Genomic DNA, 22,100 nt, shown 5'->3' with positions numbered 1-22,100 from the left:
AAGTAACACATTAATATGGCTAAAAACATCAAATAGTTTTTAACAAAAATATTTAAGGATTAGTAAAAAAGGAGATAACCAAGAAACAAATCATATTTTTGTGTAATTTAAATATAAACAAGTCTTGTAGGCACAAATAACAAAAAAACCTGAATAGGTTTGTCACATGCCCTTCCACACTAGTATTTAATATGGGAATTAATGAGATAACATTAATGTAATATGATGTTGTCAGTCATAGAGATTGGAAGCCTTGTCTTTCTTATTTCTATGATGAAGCAATTACTTTGTGTGATCTCAGGGTAAGAACCATTATACATGGCAAAATAAATGACATCTTAATCATGATGTCTATAGCTTCTAGTATCTGTGGAGTATTGGATAGACTGAACACATTGCATTATAAACTTCATTGAAATTGTCTTCTTTAAAGAAACTAATAAAAATTGTGAGAAATAGTTAATTTTATTATTACCAAATAAACATTATCTATGAGCAACAGTTACACAAAATAAAATTCATTTTTGGACAGTATGACCTGTCACAATTCACAACTGCTATGAATATATCAACTGTCCAATTGAATATAACATATTATTTTCTTGACTAAAAAATATATTACAACTTGAATCATGACTTTGAAACATCTTCGGACTGCTATAACTCCATCTCCAATAGCTATGATTGCAGCTTTGTATACTGATTGATGCCCAATAATCATCCAAGTCTCTAGATTTTACATAATCTGTTATAATGTTGCATAGCTTTTGTAATACAGTAGGTGAGAAGTAACCTTCAACAATTATAACTGAAATGTTTGTTGAATGTAATGAACATTCACTCTCAGGTGGACAGTAAGTACTAATGTATGTCTCGTGCTGTGACAAGTTACCATTGTGAGCAAGTATTCCAGTCCACTCAACCAATTCATCGATACTGGCATGTGAAACTGATGGTATTTCAGTTATGGTAGGTGATACAGTTTTCAAAACTGGAGGTTTTGCAGCTACTTTGTAGTTAAGTTCATAAAAATACTTAGCTATGGTTGATGGACAAATATCTTCATTTGTCGGCTCCCATATAACATCAAAATCAAATTTCCCCAACTTCTTAAGACCTTGACGTATTTTATCATAATTTTTTATTTCTTTCAATTTTATTGATACCTCATAGTAATTATGAGGGCGCTTGTGGCCTTCGAATCCTAGTGTTTGAAAATCATATTCTAGAATGTGTAATATCAGAATTCCCTCCGGCGTTACAGCAAAACAATTTTGTATGACACAGTTTCTTTCACTTGATAAACAATACAAGTATCCATTTTTAACAAAAGTATTTATAAAAATAGGTTCAATTATTTCCATAAGCGAACAATCATTTATTCTGTAGTATACACTGTCCTCCGTAATTGTGTCTTTGATGAAACTCGGCATCTGTGTAGTATCCGGGCATGTAACTATAATACTTTGATAATAATCATTCATTTTGATGAACTTCTGTACCGATTCTAATGTTATACTTTTATTCGACGTACAATAAACTTTAGGTGGCGGGAAATCCCATACTTCTGGACACAACATATTTCTTTTCAATTATTGAAATTTGTTGTACAAAAATATATAATAATTTTTTATAGATTAATTTTAATAATTTAGTTTACACATAACTAAATCTTAAGTTAAACATTAGTCAATTTGTTAGGTTATGATTATATTAATAAAGGCACCCACTTTGGAATTTGGGTTTTGTTTTGAAAACATAATGTCAAAATGGTGACGTTATTACATAGACTACCGTATTTCAGTCGTACCATTTAGCTTAATCTTTTATAGATTTTGTATATGAAAATGATATGAAATAAAGATGAGATGATAAGGGATGAAATATAATCTCACTAAATTGGTGGCTATTTACTGACACTTTTTCAATGGACTTTTTGGAAGATTCCGAGAAGCTACGTCCAGCGGCTTTCTTTCATTTTCCCACATTAAGCACTGTCACAGATACCGGTAAAATGGGGTGATTAGGGACACTTTCCAACTATGAACAATTTTATGGTAGTTGTTGATGTATATAATGCTATATCAGGATCAAAATGATTGAGTCTTGGGGATATCTTTGTTATCCAATATAAAGCTATGTAATTAGCATTCCAGTTTAAGCAGAAAAAGCAAAAATAGGTGTTATCCCTATTTACCCAGAAATTGCGGTTATTGGGGACGAAATTAGTGTTAATAGAGAAATTTGCTAGGGCTGGCACTCCTTGGCTTTAATTTATTTATTTATTTAGTTGCAACAACAAAGTGATTATCAATAAAAAACATTGAAAAACTGACAAAAGTACATGGCAGATGTCACCTCAATGATAGGTGCATTCGACAGTGCATTGACAACAAAAATAAAAAATATATAACTAAAACTCGATTACATTTATGAGTATACATATGTACTTATGAGTAATTTATATTTACTTGTGAAATTATCCGCGACAGATTTTTCCTGTAAGTTGTGAGACAATTAGAAAAAACATCTATTTCATCACTTAAAGTTAGTTCAGCGCAATCGGACAACTCCGAATGAACATTGACGGAGACCGCTCTACCGTGGACATTATTGTAATCGCAAACGATTCTGTTTAAGTAGAGAAGTAAGGAGAGTAAGCACCTAAATTGAAACGAGCGGGCTTTCTTAAAAGCAGTTTATATTTCTTCGTTCTTAGTACCTAAGCATTTAGGGGCTGATATTTTTATCTGGGTTAAGAGATTAGGTGTATCCGTTATTCCATGGATTAATTAGGTGGATACCCCCACTCTGAACAAATATTAATATATTTTATTATGTAATAATTAGACATTTTTTGTCCACCTTGACATTTCATTGTTCTTGTTACATGTCTGTGCAAAAGCGATTTACTTATATTAAATTGCTTAGCTATTTCAACTAAAGACTTATTCCTAATTTCATAGGCTTCTATTACTGTTTTCAATATTAAGGGATCATATCTCTTATAAGTATTTGGACTCTGATACGTAAACGCGAGGCATATCTAAAAATAGAAAACAATACGTAACTTATAATGTAAATATTTGCCAAACAATAAAAGAACACTGCATTGATAATTTTGAATAAAAGTTCTAGACAAAAACATCTATACTAATACTAATACTAATAATATTATAAAGAGGAAAGATTTGTTTGTTTGTTTGTTTCGAATAGGCTCCGAAACTACTGGACCGATTTGAAAAATTATTTTTCCATTAGAAGCCGACATTGTCCCTGATGAACATAGGCTACTTTTTTGTTTTTTCTTTTTTTGTTTTTTGTTTTATGTGTGTTTTAATGTTTCCGAAGCGAAGCGAGGGCGGGTCGCTAGTCATGAATAAACCTGATTCTTACCAAAAAATTTAAAAAATATTGTTATAACTACATAGACAACCCTACAAACCTGTACCTATTTATACTTAGATCGTTTCCATTTCACTTATTCTCATCCCAATTGACCCTTTTTTCGTTGTTATTTGTACCTGAGACGTCTCCAATATCCCCAAAAACAATAGATTTTTACATGTATTTTTATTTTAACAAATACATTAAAATCAATAAAAACTGAGACTCACCTTTAATATATACGATGGTTCAAACACTAAATTACATTTATGAATCACAGTCGTCTTCTATTATTATCAAATAAATAAAAGAGAGCAAAGTTTCTAGCACTAAAATAATTACCACCCCAAGAAGTTAAATTGAAATGCGATTTTTTATAAGTTAGCAGCTATTTTCATGCATATTCAAAGTTGTTTTGTGAACTTTCAACATTCTACTATTAAACTACAAAAAATGGAAGATTTTGCAACAAATATACAACTAATATTGAGCGTCGAAAGATTTTCCTGGTTTTTTCCCCAATCACCTCTCAATTCCTAATCACCCCATTTTACGGTACTAAACAGTTGGTAAGCCATCGTTATTACACATTTAAATCTGAAGAAACGCTAAAATTAAATAAACAAAATAAAACAATTCACGCAACCTCGCTCCTCACGTTTCCCGCCCAAAAGCCAAGTGACGAGCCTAAGCGGCAATTTTTTTTATTGCTTAGTTGGGTGGACGAGCTCATAGCCCACCTGGTGTTAAGTGGTTACTGGAGCCCATAGACATCCACAACGTAAATGCGCCACCCACCTTGAGATACAAGTTCTAAGGTCTCAAGTATAATTACAGTTACAATGGCTGCCCCACCCTTCAAACCGAAACGCATTACTGCTTCACGGCAGAAATAGGCAGAGCGGTGGTACCCACCCGCGCGGACTCACAAGAGGTCCTACCACCAGTAAAAAATTGACATTACAAATTTACGCTTGATTTGTTGAATTGATTTTGAAAATATTCAAAATCTTTAAAGTAGGTAGGTACGGTAGGTACCTAAGTACTAACTTGTAACACTTAACAATATTTTAATTAGAAATAATTAAAAAACCAAGGAACGAATGAATGAGTAAAAATTGAGTGAAAATTTACTAAAATTCGATCAAATATTTTAAAACAACTCACATGCCATTTATTGTTGTTCATTAATTTGAATTATTAAGAATAATTTTATTATGTAGCTCTATTTTTTAAATGACTAAATTGAAGAAGAGGCCATTAATTTTTTTTTAGTTTCTATTTGATTGTTTCAAATCTTCACCAAAATGTAAGAGGTATAGCTCTAACTTTGATTAAACACGCGTATAAAAGCATAAGCTTCATAAACATAAGCAGCTAAGGATAAATTCCATGTTGCAGAATAAAGAACAGGTAGCAAAAAAGTGTAACCGAAAATAAGTAATTTTATTTATCACATATACAGCTTTCCCTTTTTAAATTACAATAAGTTTACTGCAAGTAAAGTTCTTCGGCCGGCACAGCCTTATACAAGGCATCTACGGCAGCCACCACCTCGGACACGATGGACCGGACGATGGGCGGGGCTACTTCCTGCATCACGTCCTTCCAGTTTGAGTTCACAAATTCTTCGACGGGAGTTGCTGAAATTGTATTTTTTATTTATTTTAATGTTTAGATGGGTGGACGAGCACACAGCCCACCTGGTGTTAAGTGGTTACTGGAGCCCATATACATCTACAACGTAAATGCGCCACCCACCTTGAGATATAAGTTCTAAGATCTCAGTATAATTACAACGGCTGTCCCACCCTTCAAACCGAAACGCATTACTGCTTCACGGCAAATTATACGAAACTGTTTTGTTAGTGTCGTTGTCTGTGAAAAATGTGTGTCTGATATTTGATCTAATTAAATCGCCAAGTAGATTGTAATACTTACTGGGAGTGCAAGCCGCAATATATTTTTTTATTTAAAAAAAAATGTGGTGCATAGTTCTATTACGAGGCATGGTGCTTTGGAGCTGCTATAAAGATGAGATTTCGCTCTCACTCCGCCCAGTGGTTATTGGCATTCACGTTAAGATGTGAGTTTATTCACATATCTATGCCTTTATAAAACACTAGCATTTGCCCGCGACTTCGTCCGCGTGAAATAGTTCACAAATAATGCTTTATTTTAGAACAAATTTGGTTAGCATAAAAAATGTTATAGTGAACTGTCGCGGACTTTTTTTACATCTTTTAAAGGGGAACAATTTTGTCATACATTATTTTAGCGAAACTTTAACCATTTCTGCAGCGCACGCAGCGGAAGCACTCAAAAGGGGGAAAAACCCGATTTTGAAACATTCTTTATTGGTGCTCCGCTTGTATTGGTCTTAGCGTGATGTTATATAGCCTATAGCCTTACTCGATAAATGGGCTATCTAACACTGAAAGAGTTTTTCAAATCGGACCAGTAGTTCCTGAGATCAGCGCGTTCAAACAAACAAACTCTTCAGCTTTATAATATTAGTAATAGATATAGCAATATTTTTTATAATTCTTACCCAACACCTTGTTTCCATTAAACAAATTCTCAAATTGGAAATGAGCTCCAGTCTTCACTTCGTACGTGTGCTTCCACGACTCGATATGCCAGTGTGGCTTGCCGTCAGCTCCTGTCACTGTCACCAGATCGTTTGCAGTCTTGATCACGATGTCTCCTGAAGTATTTTTTATTTAAGCTAGTTTTAGTTCATTTTAGTCAAAGATGACTTCGACTTTGCCATTTATTAATGAGTAGCGACCCGGTCTCGCTTCGATTCGGGAACTATATCTTATTATTGGTTATGAAAATAAAATGTCAGATTTTTTTCTACTTACTTGACACTAATTATCGTTATATTTTAGGTAATCTACACAATATCTTTTTTATATTATATAGCCTATGTGTTATTCTGACGTGTCAGCTATATTATTGTAAAGTTTCATGAAAATGCACTGCGTGAAAGAGTAACAAACATAGGTACATGCATACATTCTTACAAACTTTCGCGTTTATAATATTAGTAGGATAGATTGAACATACGTATTTTGATATTGTATTTTCCTTCGCCTTCAATGGGAAGCACCAACAGTTTACCGCTAAGTTTGTAATCACCAGTTAGCGTCACGGAGCATTTGATGGTGACCGCTTGCTTCTTTTTGGCTGGATCGTTTCTGAAAGATCAGATAAAGCGATTATTGTAGTATTCGTGTAGTTTCCGTCGCCTAAAACATCGCCGGGTAAGACACATTGTGTCGAGTGATGCATCTATGCTGCGGCCCAAAATTATTTACAGTAATTAGGTACCTATGTAAATGACATACGTACCTACACGAATTGCACGATGTAGGAATAACATTGTGTTTCTGTTTTTTTTTATCAACTTGGCATTCGGCTTCTCTTTTATCTATTTCATTTACGACCAACGGCTACAAGACCTAGCTTAAATATAATTTCTACGTGTCAAGTGAAATTAGATGATATAGGAATAATTTAAGTAAAGTCTTAGTAAATTGGTGTTTTTTTCCCTACCTACCTATTTGCTGGTAGCAAGGGGTTATTTTAGCTTTGCGCTGATGGATAGGTGAGCTCACGGGCTCAACCGGAGAGAATTTGCTAACAGTAACCCTAACAAGAGAAGTTCTTCGCAGAATCTACTACTGGATCGGAATCGCAGCCCACTGAGAAGGTTCGGTGAGAAACTCAGTGGGCTCTGTCTATGGGTTAGTTTGCTCGTCGAACTCTGACCGGTTCTTGAAGGGCCTAAAAGCACCAAGAGTGGTTCCGGGGGATCCGACAAGGCATGTTTCAGACAATGTTGGAATTTCGTTGCCCTGTCGCCTGGGTCGCATATTAATTGGTGATTATTTACTGGGAGTTCAGTGGACTTTTTGGAAGAACCACATTTGTGCACTTTCGCAGGTTATAAACATTAACAAAATTATAAAAATAAAACACTAAACAAAATAAAACAATTGCACAACTTCGCTCTCAGCGTTCCCGCCAAATGTCGAATGACATTCTCCTTTAATAAAAAATAACATACAAGTAGTGATGCTTTACGGTTTGAATGTCGACCTCATGAGTCACGTGCTGTCTCATTTACATTTGTATTGAATTTCAAATGATTTATGAATCGAATAAACATTTGTGGCCAGTATTAAATCATGTATCTAAACATCTAATTCAAGAGGTCGTATGTTCGAGATACAACCACATCAGAGAGACAGCAGAGATGACCCCTTAATACTTATTTGTAATTTTAATTTCGATAGGCACCTTCTGAATACATAATTATTTAAAATAGATATTCCAAACTATTCGACTAATAAATATCTCGTCAATATAGCACAAGTTTGTTTACAAAAAATAAAAGTTTAATTTGATGAGTTTAGTACTTAATAGATTCACATAATATATTTTAAAACCATCAAATCGACTAAATACCCGCTTACTAAATATAAACAAATGAATTCAAACACGGCTCATTAGGTGGTCTCAGAATAAATACGTTACGTAATGTGTGAAGTATTAAAAAATATTGTGTATTAGTACTATGGAAAATTCCACAAATTTTAATAAATTTGTAAAAATGTTCCCCTTTTTTATTATTATTTTAAACACACATTTCGTGAACAGCTCTTGGTAGATAATCTTGAAGATCTGGGTATCCGATGTCGACCTTTTTGAGTTAACATTTTTATTATGCCACCTTATCTTAAGTGATTACGGGAGCCCATAATGCTCATTACCTGAATACCACTACTCACCTTGTGATATGAGTTCAAAGTCTCAACTATATTGCATATAACTTGTCCAAAAGTTCAACGAGTTCAACGAATTATAATTTGCGTAATCACTGGTGGTAGGACCTCTTGGGAGTCCGCACGGGTAGGTACCACCACCCCGCCTATTTCCGCCGTGAAGCAGTAATGCGTTTCGGTTCGAAGGGTGGGGTAGCCGTTGTAATTATACTGAGACCTTAGAACTTATATCTCAAGATGGGTGGCGCATTTACGTTGTAGATGTCTATGGGCTCCAGTAACCACTTAACACCAGGTGGGCTGTGAGCTCGTCAACCCATCAAAGCAATACAAAAAAAAAAAAACGATGAGCGGACACCAGATAATGAACCTGCTCATAAAATAATACTCTAGACGAAAAAAAAAAAGAAAAATATATACCATTTTTATTTAATTGCAGAAAAAAATGGAGATCCTTCGAAAATGGACACCTCCTAAGACATTTTTGACTAACATGTACTTACACAGTTTTTCAAATATTTCTGATTTTAAATATTTCAATATAAATATTTCTGATCAAAGTAGCGCTTCTATTCACCTCAATCCTTAAAAATCCCTCAATGCCACAAAGTTTTTAACCACAAAAATAAACAAAATTATTTTTCTACAAATTTTTTTTTAAAGATATTAACTTTAAGTCCCCTTTCACTCATTGTGGTGTAAAAAAAGTATGGATGACACTATGGCAAAGTTTTTCTTAAATTGACGCAATTATCAAAGATTTCAAAATGGTATCCTGCCTGTTTCTGTTGCAAAATACTCATACATTCCGGCTTAAAGGGTGGAACAAGCGTTAAACAATACTATTGAGACATCGACCTCATGTCTCAAGTAGGGTGATATAATTCAGATTATGATGTCTATCGTCTCGTCGTAAAAAATGTCTTCTTTATACATTTATACGGATCTATTCTGTATTCTAGATAATTGTGATTGTCATTGCTAACAAGTATAAGTATAAAGGTCGATCGTTTGTAATAACCAGTTATTACGTTTATTATTAACTTGATAACGCGCTTTTGTTGTTGATGATTAAGGTATCTCTTCTAAGACACACAGATCAAGAGAAGTGAATTATCTATGAATCTCGTACCAGCCAGCCAACAAGATCTGCTCTCATTGATTGGTCTTTATCGTAATCCACAAAAATCGCGTCTTGGATGGTTGGATAGCAACAATTACTTCACGCCATGAGGTCAAAGTCTTAATTGTATTGTAAAGTGGCAGGGTAGTATGGTAGTAGTAGTAAGTACTAGATACTAGTACTAGGGTAGTATTAGTAGGATTGGGGATTTTAATCTTTACTACACAGATGCTATTCTTGAAAATTGGTGAACACAAGTCAGGCTGGCACTACGTATTTATTTTAAAAGCATTCATTTTTAACAGATGTAATATGTACCTGTGACCGGCCTACATCGACTCGTACCCCTTAGTCCCTTGTCATCTTTCTTGTTTTTATCCGCTTCGCCTTAAAACTAAGGCCTGACTTTTTTATGAAAGCGAAATAGAGCATAATTGTAAAAATATACATATTTTCAAAACGAATAAGAACAAGATTAAGCCAAGTTAACTGGACTAACGAATTATTTCATATTTTTTTTGTTATCCTGTTGATACTGGTCAGGATTTTAGAGAGAAGTGATAAAATGTGTATACTGTCATCGGTACTTGATGTGTGTTCAAATTTTTAAGTTAATTGTCGACGTTTTGAACTCGCTAAATGCGTATAGCGAATGGCGTACAAAAATTCCGTTACATACAAAACAAACATACGTATTAATAACAAAAAGGTAATAAAAGTGTGTTAACAAAACTTACTTAACACCTTCCACGTGACAACCGCTCAAGCCGCGAACGATGGTGTCCTTAAAGGTCAACTCGAGCCCACCCTGGTTCCCGTTGATCACGGATATGTGTAACGGGTCCAAGGGCTTGATGCCCAGGTCGGGAATACCGGCGGCCACGATCGGCACTGCCGCTTGTGCAGAAGCCACAAAACAGGCGGAATCTCCAACTTTACACGGTGTTATGAAGGGTGCTGCAATAAATTAACCACAATAGGTATACAATATAATAAGTTGAACACAATATATTCATTGAAGTCGAAAAGAGACAGCGTTTAATCCATACAGACGCTTGGATACCCAATTTCATTCCTGAACAAAATCAGAACAATTATATATTATAATGTTTAGCAACGCCTTGTATTTATATTCGTTTTTCATTAGTTACCAAGCAACCTTTAAAAATTATCATAATTCCCTACCATATTTATAACAGCTCCGACAAACAGCAAACACGTTCCGAGAGGAAAATTACGAGATCAAAATTAACGCTTATGTAATAAAGATCAGAATATTAATTAGATTTTATCGAAATTAACGACTGTATTGCTCAGTGATTTTGTACAAAGGATAGGGGGAGGCGTCTGAGCCAGGAGTAGAACCTTGGATGTGATCGAGAACTGAATTTAATTCGAAGTAAAAGAGGTAATTTAAGGAACCATTAGAGGAACTATTAATACAAATTAAAGATGATGCGATGATGGATGGATTTTTTTATAGGTAAGGAGTTAAATCCTGCTGAGGTTACTGTGAAAAATTTATGTGGATCCCGTCTTTCTTTCAATTTTAGATGCAGCCCTTTCCTGTTATTTTCGGACCTTAGCGGATACAGGCACTAATCGACGTTTTAAGAACTTCGTATTCATCAGCCGTCGCATTTCTTCTTAACTAAGGGCGTAGTTAAAACTGATACTAGGGCAGGGGTTTTCAGAATACTCCACATGCCCCATTTTAACGGCTAGACGCTTCAAAACTTTAGTTTGCTTAGTTTCTTTCGAGCATTTCAACTTCTAGAACAGCCTGTCCCAAAGTGGGCGACAACGCTCACTTCTGGGCGCTGCAAGCCTAAAGGGGGGCAGTAAGAGACCCAGAAAAAAATGGAGGCGTTGTGTAGAGGTTTGAGAAGCGATTTCATCTTAGAGGAGGACTTTTAGACACCGACTGAGCTCTCGCTACAGTGGTTTTTTAAGTAGGCGAAAAAATAGGGGGGCGTTTAAAAATAATTTATTCTCAAAGTGGGCAGTAGACAAAATAAGCTTGGGAACCCCAGTTCTAAAACATCAGTACATTACAGAGCAGTCGTTAACAATGCGTGTATATATAAATTGCAAGCTTAGCAAGGCTTGTTTTGATATCCCGGTTTTTGCCCGCTCCGGCTCCAGATATGTACCGTATCCGTAATCCAATGCATCTAAGAGTTACCTAGGCTATGTTTTAGGGTAGACGACCCACCTGGTGTTAAGTGGCTACCGGAGCCCATAGACATCTACAACGTAAATGCCGCCGCCTTGAGATATGAGTTTTAAGGTCTCAGTATAGTTAGTTAGCCCTTTAAGTTATACTGAGTATAGTTACAACGGCTGCCCCACCCTCCAAACCGAAACACATTACTGCTTCACAGCAGAAATACGTAGGGTGGCGGTACCTACCCGTGCGGACTCACAAGCGTCCAGTAATTACGCAAATTATAATTTTGCGGGTTTGATTTTTACTATACGATGTTATTCTTTCACCGTGGAAGTCAATCGTGAACATTTGTTAAGTACGTATTTCATTACAAAAATCGGTACCCGCCAGCGGGATTCGAACACCGGTGCATCGCTAGATACGAATGCACCGGACGTCTTATCCTTTAGGCCACAACGACTTCTAACGATGGTGTATTCTTTGTTTGGTCAGTGAACCCGTCCACTCGTACACAAACAAACAAACAAAACACCCATAAGTCATCGTTAGAATGGACCACGATTTTAAGAAAAACAGTCAAATAATTTCTATTATAAATGTTGTTATTTCCTTATAAAATCCTCTCCGTCCAAGGTTGTTTGGAAGAGATCGCTTTGCCTGATATGCCCTTTGTTATTATTATATTCAGGGTCAGTTAGTACAAGTTATTTCGTGGTTAATTCGATATCATATTTTGCAGCACGTTTGTATAAATTAATACATCATCGCTTTCCTTGTAAACGTTAGGTCTTAGATGGGCGAAGCGTAAAGAATAAGTTAGTGAAGGCTAGATGATATTAATACGGGAATACTCGCGTGGAGAAGTGGGAGTAGTGGGTACCGCTCTGGGTACTCATATCTAGACTATCCTGCAAGTAGTAGTATCTACAGTAGCTCCTGCATTTTTCTAAATAAATAACATTTATTTGCGAGCTTCTTCCACGATGAATTACTGATGGCACGACGTATTTTGATCCCGAATAGAACCAACGAAATACATAGTTCTGCCACCAAGAAATCAATTTAAATCAACCAGATTAGTCGTTGAGTCAACGGATTTTTTTTTATTGCTCTTATAGGCAGACTTGCATACGGCCCACCTGATGGTGAGTGGTTACCGTCACCCATGGACTTCAGCAATGCCGGGGGCAGAGCCAAGCCGCTGCCTACCGTTAAATACTCTCCACAAGCCTCGTTTGAAGAAGGACATGTCATAGCGCTCGGAAAAAGCCGTGGAGGGGAGTTCATTCCAAAGCCGGATGGTACGTGACAGAAAAATGCAAAATATGAGCTTTCGTAAACCACAAAATCTATCGACCCTTTCTATATTGTTTGTAAAGTTTAATTTTATTATTCAATATTGTTTGTAAACTTTAATATTATTTTTAAATTGAATGTCATTCGAATACTTATAATAAAGCTATAATAAGGAAGAAAACGCAGTGATTTTTTAACCATAATTCCTGTTAACGCTTATTGCGATACAGAATGAAATACACAGAAGGAGATCTCTTTGGCAAAGGTAGGTACATTTAAACTTGTTTTAAACACTTTATTAAGACTAGTGTAGTATAGGTACTCACTACAGTGAATTAACAATAAGGACAATATATTATGTGCTCATTTAATGCTTATGAGCTGGTTTCCTGGTGCCATTTTAAGCAAGGGCCGTCAATTACAATCTTAAATACTAGTAAACATTTTTTAACGCTCATTGTATTTTTCAATGATTCATTGTTCTGTTATCATGTAAATTATGTGGTAACCAAGATTTTCTCATTATTATTGCTTTTAAATTAAGTATTCTAATCTTATTTTTATTATGATGATCATTTGATTTGCATTATCGGTAGTTGACTTTGTATTTATTGCTTTCGAATTATAAAAATATTGGAGTCTAGCTTGCCTGAGCTCTAATTCTGCAATCTCCTGCGTTCCAGTTCGGGAATTGGGACGGCTGGTACAAAAATCAAGAAATTTCGATCTCATGCCTCTAAGTGGGTGGATTAGATATTCACGTTTTTTTAATTTTTTTATTTATTGCTTAGATGGGTGGACGAGCTCACAGCCCACCTGGTGTTAAGTTGTGTACTGGAGTCCATAGACATCTACAATGTAAATGCGCCACCCACCTCGAGATATAAGTTCTAAGGTCTCAGTATAGCTACAACGGCTGCCTCACCCTTCAAACCGAAACGTATTACTGCTTCACGGTAGAAATAGGCAGGGTGGAATAAGAAAAACGGTACAGACCGTGTGCGTTTTGCGTGCGTAAAATATAATTTTTTTTCTATAACGCAATGCATTTACCATATCTCTCTTTACACTACGAAAAATTTGTAAAGCTCAGTGGTAGTCAGTATTTATATTTTCTGACAATCACATGAACTAGGTGTACATTATGTTCGAAACCAGGGGCATAGCTAAGCTCACTATTGTCAGCCCTTTGCAACATATACGTTTCTGAGCTTAAAAGAAATAAAAATATGAACAAAACTGAAGCGATTGCTATATGACTTGTAATGTTTATAATTCATATATTTCTTACTAGTGGTAGGACTTCTTGTGAATCCGCACGGGTAGGTACAACCACCCTGTCTATTTCTGCCGTGAAGTAGTAATGTGTTTCGGTTTGAAGAATGGGGCAGCCGTTGTAACTATACTTGAGACCTTAGAACTTATATCTCAAGGTGGGTGGCACATTTACGTCGTAGATGTCTATGGGATCCACTAACCACTTAATGCCAGGTGGGCTGTGAGCTCGTCCACCCATCTAAGCAATAAAAAAAAAAAAGTCTGCATTTTTCAACACAGTTAAATTTATAATGGGACAAACGAAGCTTAAAATCATAGTAGCATTGTGGTACATAGTAATATTATTGTGGCTTACCCGAGGCACTCTTCACCCCTAAGACGAGAGCGAACAAGCAGAGAAACGTCAACATAATCGTAAAGTTACAATGCAACTAGCGTGGAGCCTTGGAGGCTGCGTCTTATACGATCTACGAATGACGTCAATGATATTGTAAACATCACCGCGTCTTCTGTCACCGATGTGAACTTTTAAGGGGGAGCTCGATGTAAATAATTTTTACTGATCAATGTTCATCGTGCGAGTTTTTTAACGTTCTCGATGGCGTGAAATTTAACTCAAATTTGTTTGCAGTTGGAACAGCGCCCCTAGCGGCAAACGTCGGCAAACGTTCCAACTCCATACAAATTTGAGTAAACGTTTACGCTATCGAGAACGTTAAAAAACTCGCACTAAGCGCACTGCTTGTTTGACGAGAAATAAACCTTTGTAATACATGCATTAAAGTCTCTACGGATCACGGCTCGTATTGTCTAAATAGCAATGATGTCTCAGGATGAGCCCGTGAGCTCACCTACCCGTAGCTGGAATGACTCCTAGCCTACCAGCGAATAAGTGGGGGAAAAAGCAATGATGGCCGCTCCTAAATCTTTTCAAACCTCGTTGGAAGACGCTACTGCGGAAACTTCTATTAAGTCGCTTTATTTTGTAATGGAAAGCGACCAAAAATTAATGGAATAGCACTTAATTCCAATTCCGTAGTCCAAATAATTTTGATACGTATCTTAAATATTACGTATGTTAAATTCACCGTGCGCCATGACTTATCTTTAAATGGGGCTTAAGAATAGTGTCATCTAAGATCTAATTTACTCGAAATTATAATAAAAATAGCTTGTGCACTCGTACTTTTGTGAAGCTCTTCTTGACGCATCACTAATGACTAAAATAGTGCCAATTAATTAGTTTATATGTATTCTTAAATGTGAGGACTGATCGGCAAACATAGCGCGGGGCATCCCCTAGTCGAGGGCAAATCAAATTGCGAAATAGATGCATAAAAAGAATCGTGGATCCAACTCTACACCTACCGTCAGGTGCAGAGTTGCGTTGCCCACTGAGTTTCTCGCCGGATCTTCTCAGTGGGTCGCGTTTCCGATCCGGTGGTAGATTCTGCGAAGCACTGCTCTTGCTAGGGCCAGTGTTAGCAACACTCCCGGTTTGAGCCCCGTGAGCTCACCTACACGTCAAGGAGAAGCTGAAATAGCTTCACAAAGCTATCAGCATAGGTAGCAAAAAAAAAAGTTGCAGGGAAACTTAAGCTATTCTATCCCATGAACACTTTTACTGGTGGTTAAGCGTATTGTAAAGCCGCAGTGGATACCACCATCGAGGTAGTCATGTGCCCCGAATTGAAGGGAATACCTCCCTTCTCAAGGTAGTTAAGATATCGATGGGTTCTCGTAAATACTTAACACCAGGCCGCGAATTCGTTCGTCTAAGCAATAAAAACGAAATTCAAAAATGTAAACGATTTATGTTTAATCTGTGGTATGATCGGAACACAACGCTTTTATCTAATTAGTTAATTGATACTAACACATCATGATATCACCGAAGACCTTAACCCTATTTTTGCTAAAAACCGTGAACGGACACGAACTTAATTCTGACAACACATTATTAACACAGAGGACTACTACAACACATACTAATTAACAATCTATGAGAAAACGTCAATTGTCATATTTTACAACAACAAAAACTGAAACCCAAATCCACAGCTACAGAAAGACTAATGTCTTCTTAAAATTCATACACATACGACGTTTTATCAACAAGATAATGTCGTTGCTTATAAACTAAATGAGTATACAATTTACCAAAGTATTCACTTCCTTCAACATAATTAAATTTTGAATTCCAAAAGTCATAGCAATTACCTTTGTAGTAAATTAATAAGCAAAGACATACCAATGACCTTTGCCTTGTTTAAAATATATTAACATAAAACAGTTCCACAAGAAAAACTAAGTAGTTTGAGACATCATGCATTAGTATCATTTCAGAGATTAATTGCGGACGCACGCATTACTTCTAAGTGATGTTTTCATCGTGACAGATCAAGAGCTATTCCTTGTAATATATAAATATCACTCCCAAAAGGTTCCGGATTTTTACTATCCTATCAGTAAATAGGATATAATCTATCCTATGTATCTATCTATCTAATCTCGTCTCCTCAGGATTCCGTGGACCGCGCACCGTACCAACGTTTCGATCCTGAAAGAGCTCAACATCAAGGCGAGACTATCGTCAAAAATCCAAATACGAATCCTCAAGTTCTTCGGGCACATCACTCGTAATGAGGACTCCATTGAGCGGTTGGTGGTGCAAGGGAAAGTCGAGGGAAAAAGATCTCGCGGACGATCTTCAACACGATGGACCGACCTCATAAAATCTGTGACTCACTCCAACATAAACAATAGCTCTCACTCTGCGAAACACCGTGCCACATGGCGTCGCATCGCGAGAGCATCGGTATCGCAGGATCCGACTGATGCATGACCACGACCACTCTGTCAAGAGTGTACGAATAGGAAGAATCTAGAAATATACTTAACTCATTGACTGCCACTTAGGTCACCAGTGCCTTGAAGTAAGTAATTATATCGATTTCTGTTACTTAAGGTGTCGGATTTCTAGTAGACTCAGGGAAAAATGAATCTGAAGAGAATGAATCTTTTTCTAGGAGACCTAAGACTAAAAAATTCATTAATAAACAAAAGAAGGCAAAGCTAAGTAATCCAGGCGCTTAGTAACAGAAATCGACTTAATTACATACTTCAATGCGCCACGTAGGGCACCGGTGACCTACACGCCAGTCAAAGGGTCAAAAAAAAAACTCTAAAAGCGTTGTGTGTATGGGACAAAAACTGTCTTTTGTTGTACACTAGTTTAGTTTAGTGCCATTTGTCATTGTAATTGACGTCAACTAGAGATGACAGACACGAGGTCGCGACAGACACAAGGTTTTTGTTTCAATAAAAATTAAGATGCTATATGATTAAAAAATCTAGGGATTTACGAATAGGAACTACGAACAATAATTCAATAGCAAAATACGTACCAGAAGTGGCAAAACTATCAGACAATTTTAATATACTTAGTCTGCCCATAAATACTGTTACAATTAAAAATAAACAAAATATTACATTTGAATTTGGAATCTGTCATTTTTATATGATTGCTCATTGAGTTTTCTCATTTTGGCGCCAATACATTGTACAATATTTTGCGATATTAAAATGGAGTGGCGTGATAAAGAGAACCGAATCGCTGTGATTGCATTACACAAAGTACGTATGGAGCCAAATGCAATTTTTAAAACTCTCCATACGCTTGCTATTAGTAAAATGTTTGTGTACCGGGCTATTAATAGGTGCGATTAGACCTCCTCTGTTTGTGAAAGAAAAAGATCTGGCCGTCCACGTATTGTTCGTACGAAAAAGGTGGTCAAAGCAGTAAGGGAAAGAATTTGAAGAAATCCTGTCCGAAAGCAAAAGATTTTATCTCGGGAGATGAAGATAGCGCCTAGAACCATGTCGCGTATTTTAAAAGATGACTTAGGACTTGCAGCCTATAAGAGACGTACTGGTCATTTCTTAACTGATAATTTAAAAGAGAATAGGGTGGTAAAATCGAAACAACTACTGAAACGGTACGCAAAGGGAGGTCATAGAAAAATCTTGTTTACGGATGAGAAAATTTTTACAATTGAGCAACATTTTAACAAACAAAATGACCGTATTTATGCTCAAAGCTCTAAGGAAGCTTACCAATTAGTCGACAGACTGCAACGTGGGCACTATCCGACTTCGGTGATGGTTTGGTGGGGTATTTATTAGCTATGAAGGAGTGACTGAGCCATACTTTTGTGAAAAAGGTATCAAAACATCGGCACAAGTGTATCAAGATACCATTCTTGAGAAGGTAGTGAAGCCCCTTAACAACACCATGTTCAAAAATCAAGAATGGTCCTTCCAGCAAGACTCGGCGCCAGGTCATAAAGCTCGGTCTACGCAGTCTTGGTTGGAAACGAACGTTTCGGACTTCATCAGAGCTGAAGACTGGCCGTCGTCTAGTCCCGATCTTAATCCGCTGGATTATGATTTATGGTCAGTTTTAGAGAGTACGACTTGCTCTAAACGTCATGATAATTTGGTCCCTAAAACAATCCGTACGATTGACAGTGAAAAATTTTCCCATGGAAAAAGTGCATGCTTCTATTGATAACTGGCCTCAAAGTTTAAAGGATTGTATTGCAGCCAATGGAGACCACTTCGAATAAGCTTTTTATACTTTAAATTGTTTTATATTTATGTATTAAACTAACACACTGTAAAAGTAATAAATTTTATTTGCCATAGATTTTTTTTTGTTTTCCTTTGTAACAGTATTTACCTATGGCCAGACTAAGCATATAAAAATGAATTGCAGTTCGTTAGTCTCGCTAAAACTCGAGAACGGCTGGACCGATTTTGCTAATTTTGGTCTTAAATTATTTGTGGAAGTCCAGAGAAGGTTTAAAAAGTAAATCTTTTCAACAAGATCCCACTTAACGTTCAATTATTACCTGTTTATATATTTAAGAAAACTGTCAAGGAACGCTTGTGCAATAAGGCATATTAAAAAGTTAAGGAGTATTTACTAGATGGCAGTACGTGGGAATGAGGCGTTCGCTCCTGGCCTTTTCATTTTTCATTATTATTATTATTTTTAATTGTATTTTTTGACTTGTTTTTTCTTTTATTGAAAATATTTTTATTTATTAAAAAAAAAAGTAAATATTTGAGAAAAAACAAAAAAAAAGCCCGCTGAGTTTGTTTCGCCGGTTCTTCTCAGGACTGTGGCTTTTTTTGGAACCGGTGGTAGAGTTAACATTGTTATTTATATTTTGACATTCAACAAGTGTGTCATACTGACATCTGAGTTGAAATAAATGATTTTGAATTTGAATTTGAATTTTGATAGATAAATAGGAAAATGCTCGAAATTAAATAAAAATAACAATTTTGTTTTTCCTTTTATGTGTTGCCCCCCGTCGGACGGATTCCTTTTGTTTGTTTTAAATTTATTTTATACAAAAGCTTAGGTATTGATATAGGTATAGATATTTATCGATTGAGAAACTACGTATCGTATTTTACATCATATTATTATACATCGTATTTCTCTCTGCTGCTGGAAGAAAACTCATGAATGAGTTAACCTCGCTTTTGTACATAGTATTTAGATATTCTTTCAAATCTGTTTTTATTGCATTTTTCTTTTTTGTGTACAATAAGTATAAATAAATAAATAAACTACTTTTCAATAAACTTACTACTACTTTTCAATAAAAAGATCCAAACGCATTCTGTGGCCATTTCATTTTTGTAAAATTCCTAATAATTTCACTGTCTATGTCATTGCAAGTTCATAAGTTTACACATTCCTGAAAATCATAAGGTACAGATGACGGAAAGTCGCTCTCCCTGACCCTTACTGGTTCTGTGTGCTTAGTTCGGGTTTTTTAACGCTTTCGATAGCGTAAAAGTTAACTCAAATTTGCATGCCGTTGAAACAGCGCCCCTAGTGGCAAACGTAGTCAAACGCTGTATCTCGATACAAATTATTAGAGTTAACTTTTACGGTATCATCGAGAACGTTAAAAAACTCGCAGTAAGCACACTGATGCATGGGGGTACCCGAGAGGTGGCGGCGTCGTTTAGTCGAATTAGCTATTGTTCATATCAACCGACACTGTGAGAGAGATGAGGGAAAAAGAAGTGGAAAGAGATGAACAACAGATCGAACGCTTCTCCTTACCTTGGTGACCTCGACTGAGCTTTATCTCTGTTAAGATGCAATTTGTTGAATAAGTAGAGACTTCAGTTGCTTGGCCAGACAAGCCCCGCACGTTAGTTGCAAAAAACGGACTTTTACACATGTATTCGTGTCTAGATGTTTTTTTTTTTTTTTTTATTGCCCTTGTAGGCAGACGAGCATACGGCCCACCTGATGGTGAGTGGTTACCGTCGCTCATGGACTTCAGCAATGCCAGGGGCAGAGCCAAGCCGCTGCCTACCGCTTAATACTCTCCATAAGCCTCGTTTGAAGAAGGACATGTTTTTCTTTTTGGTCTTTTTCATAAAGACTCGACCTCTATTCTAAAAGTTTTAAATAAATCTTATCCTCAAAACGGTCGCATAAACACTTAAACTAATAAATAAAAGTTAAGTCTCTGTTTATATGACATAGTGATAACTCTCCGAAATACATGTACAAAAAAATGTCTGCCATTTTTTTGACGAAACAGTTTTCAATGGCAAATGAAGCAAAGATAGCAAATGGTTTAAGGAATAATTTCTTTTTATTTTAGAAAAAGAATTAGGGCTCCGCGCAAAACACAAAATCCGAGAAACAAGAGGAGCTGTAAACTAATTACTGTGTGTAGCTAACTCACAAATGCTTACTAACACTAAATCTGAGCGTCTGCGCCTCTCCGTTCAAAGGACCAAGTTACTAAGCGCTGTCTATTTATCCCTACATAAACAAAAATGCAGGAAGGAAATGTTTGTGTTAACAAGAATAATAGAATAACATGATCTATTTAAATGATCAATGTCGACTGTTTGACCCCTACAAGGCTTCGTATTCTCAAACAGGTTTCTGCGTTACGTTTTTTATTTCTAGTTTTGTTGATAATGACTGTGATGAGTACCTCTATGAGTTTTATTCAAATTTGCAGCGATATGTTTGTTGGTTTAGGGGTTTCTGGCGATGGTTGTCGTTCTGGCGGAGCCCGAGTTCGATTTTATTGGAACAAAGTTCCTTATGGGACGATGCAGAGGGGTACCCTTACCGGGAATAAACGTCCGTAACGTAAGATTTTTATTTTTTATGTATAGTCTTAGTATGATGGCTATACAGTGTCTAATGTATAGTCTACGTGATGACGGTTATTATTATTATTCATATAGATAGCTGTTTCTTTGTATATTATTATTATATATATTTTTATAAATCATTGTGAATAAAATAAGGTTGATAACTTTGAAAGTACTTTTTTTTGTTTATTTTTATCAATAAGAAAATCACAATAAAAAAGTATACCCGAATAATTATTTTCTTTATACCTCGAATAGAACTTAAAATTAATATTTTTATAATAAAGAACTTCGTTCCTATCCAGTGTCCCACGACACCGCACATCTTTTTTTATTGCCGTATAGGCAGGCGAGCATACAGCTCAACTGAGCGTGACGTCAGCAATAAGGACAGAGCCAAGCCACTGCTTACCGTAATAAAACCGATTTCCTTAGGCAGTGTCTTTGTCGAAGATGATTGGTATCCGGAGCTTTAGTTGTACTTTTCTTGTCTGACGTTCGCGTTCCGATACCCGTAACACAGGAGAAATTATTACCTTGTGACAGAGGAGTTTAGGACGTTTTTATTATTATGTAGATGCGTGATCGAGCTCATTGGATATTTCTTGGTAATTGGTTTGAAGCCCATAGATATTGCAAGTTAATGCAGCCAATATACGTACCGGTTTGAAAAGTGGAACAAACAATAAAATTGAGAAACCGACCTCATGCTCAAGGCGGGTAATGGTATTTGCGTCGTGAACTCAACGCCGGGTGATCCGTGGTCTTGTTCACCAGTTCATGTGTTAATAAAATAATTAATTCGCTTGAAGTTATTTAATTTAACAAAGGATTCCTAATATAC

General features: G+C 36.2%; 2 protein-coding genes across 2 annotated transcripts; both read right to left on the bottom strand.

The window, feature by feature from the left end:
- Nucleotides 1–446: 446 nt before the first annotated feature.
- On the bottom strand, nucleotides 447–1,749 carry LOC114250627 (ribonuclease P protein subunit p40). The gene has a single exon (XM_028184581.2). It carries the CDS (start codon nucleotides 1,578–1,580, stop codon nucleotides 558–560), a length of 1,023 nt encoding a protein of 340 aa, XP_028040382.2. The 5' UTR covers nucleotides 1,581–1,749; the 3' UTR covers nucleotides 447–557.
- A 3,065-nt stretch (nucleotides 1,750–4,814) lies between these two features.
- Nucleotides 4,815–14,560, bottom strand: an-0128 (juvenile hormone binding protein an-0128). Its single transcript, XM_028184595.2, has 5 exons — nucleotides 14,403–14,560; nucleotides 10,041–10,260; nucleotides 6,460–6,590; nucleotides 5,939–6,094; nucleotides 4,815–5,030 (listed from the first exon to the last, which is right to left on the bottom strand). The coding sequence occupies exons 1-5, from the start codon at nucleotides 14,455–14,457 to the stop codon at nucleotides 4,879–4,881; spliced, it is 714 nt and encodes a 237-aa protein (XP_028040396.2). The 5' UTR covers nucleotides 14,458–14,560; the 3' UTR covers nucleotides 4,815–4,878.
- Nucleotides 14,561–22,100: the final 7,540 nt, after the last annotated feature.

Source organism: Bombyx mandarina, chromosome 23 (assembly GCF_030267445.1).
Source record: "Bombyx mandarina strain Sakado chromosome 23, ASM3026744v2".
Classification (NCBI taxonomy): Eukaryota; Metazoa; Arthropoda; class Insecta; order Lepidoptera; family Bombycidae; genus Bombyx; species Bombyx mandarina.
This window is presented reverse-complemented; position numbering and strand designations above follow the sequence as displayed.

Coding starts and splice junctions, on each gene's coding strand:
- LOC114250627 (XM_028184581.2), bottom strand. CDS start 1,580: ATGTTGTGTCCAGAAGTATGGGATTTCCCGCCACCTAAAGTTTATTGT.
- an-0128 (XM_028184595.2), bottom strand. CDS start 14,457: ATGTTGACGTTTCTCTGCTTGTTCGCTCTCGTCTTAGGGGTGAAGAGT. Junction 10,261..14,402: donor AGGGGTGAAGAGTGCCTCGG/GTAAGCCACAAT, acceptor AATTTATTGCAG/CACCCTTCATAACACCGTGT. Junction 5,031..5,938: donor TAATGGAAACAAGGTGTTGG/GTAAGAATTATA, acceptor ATACAATTTCAG/CAACTCCCGTCGAAGAATTT.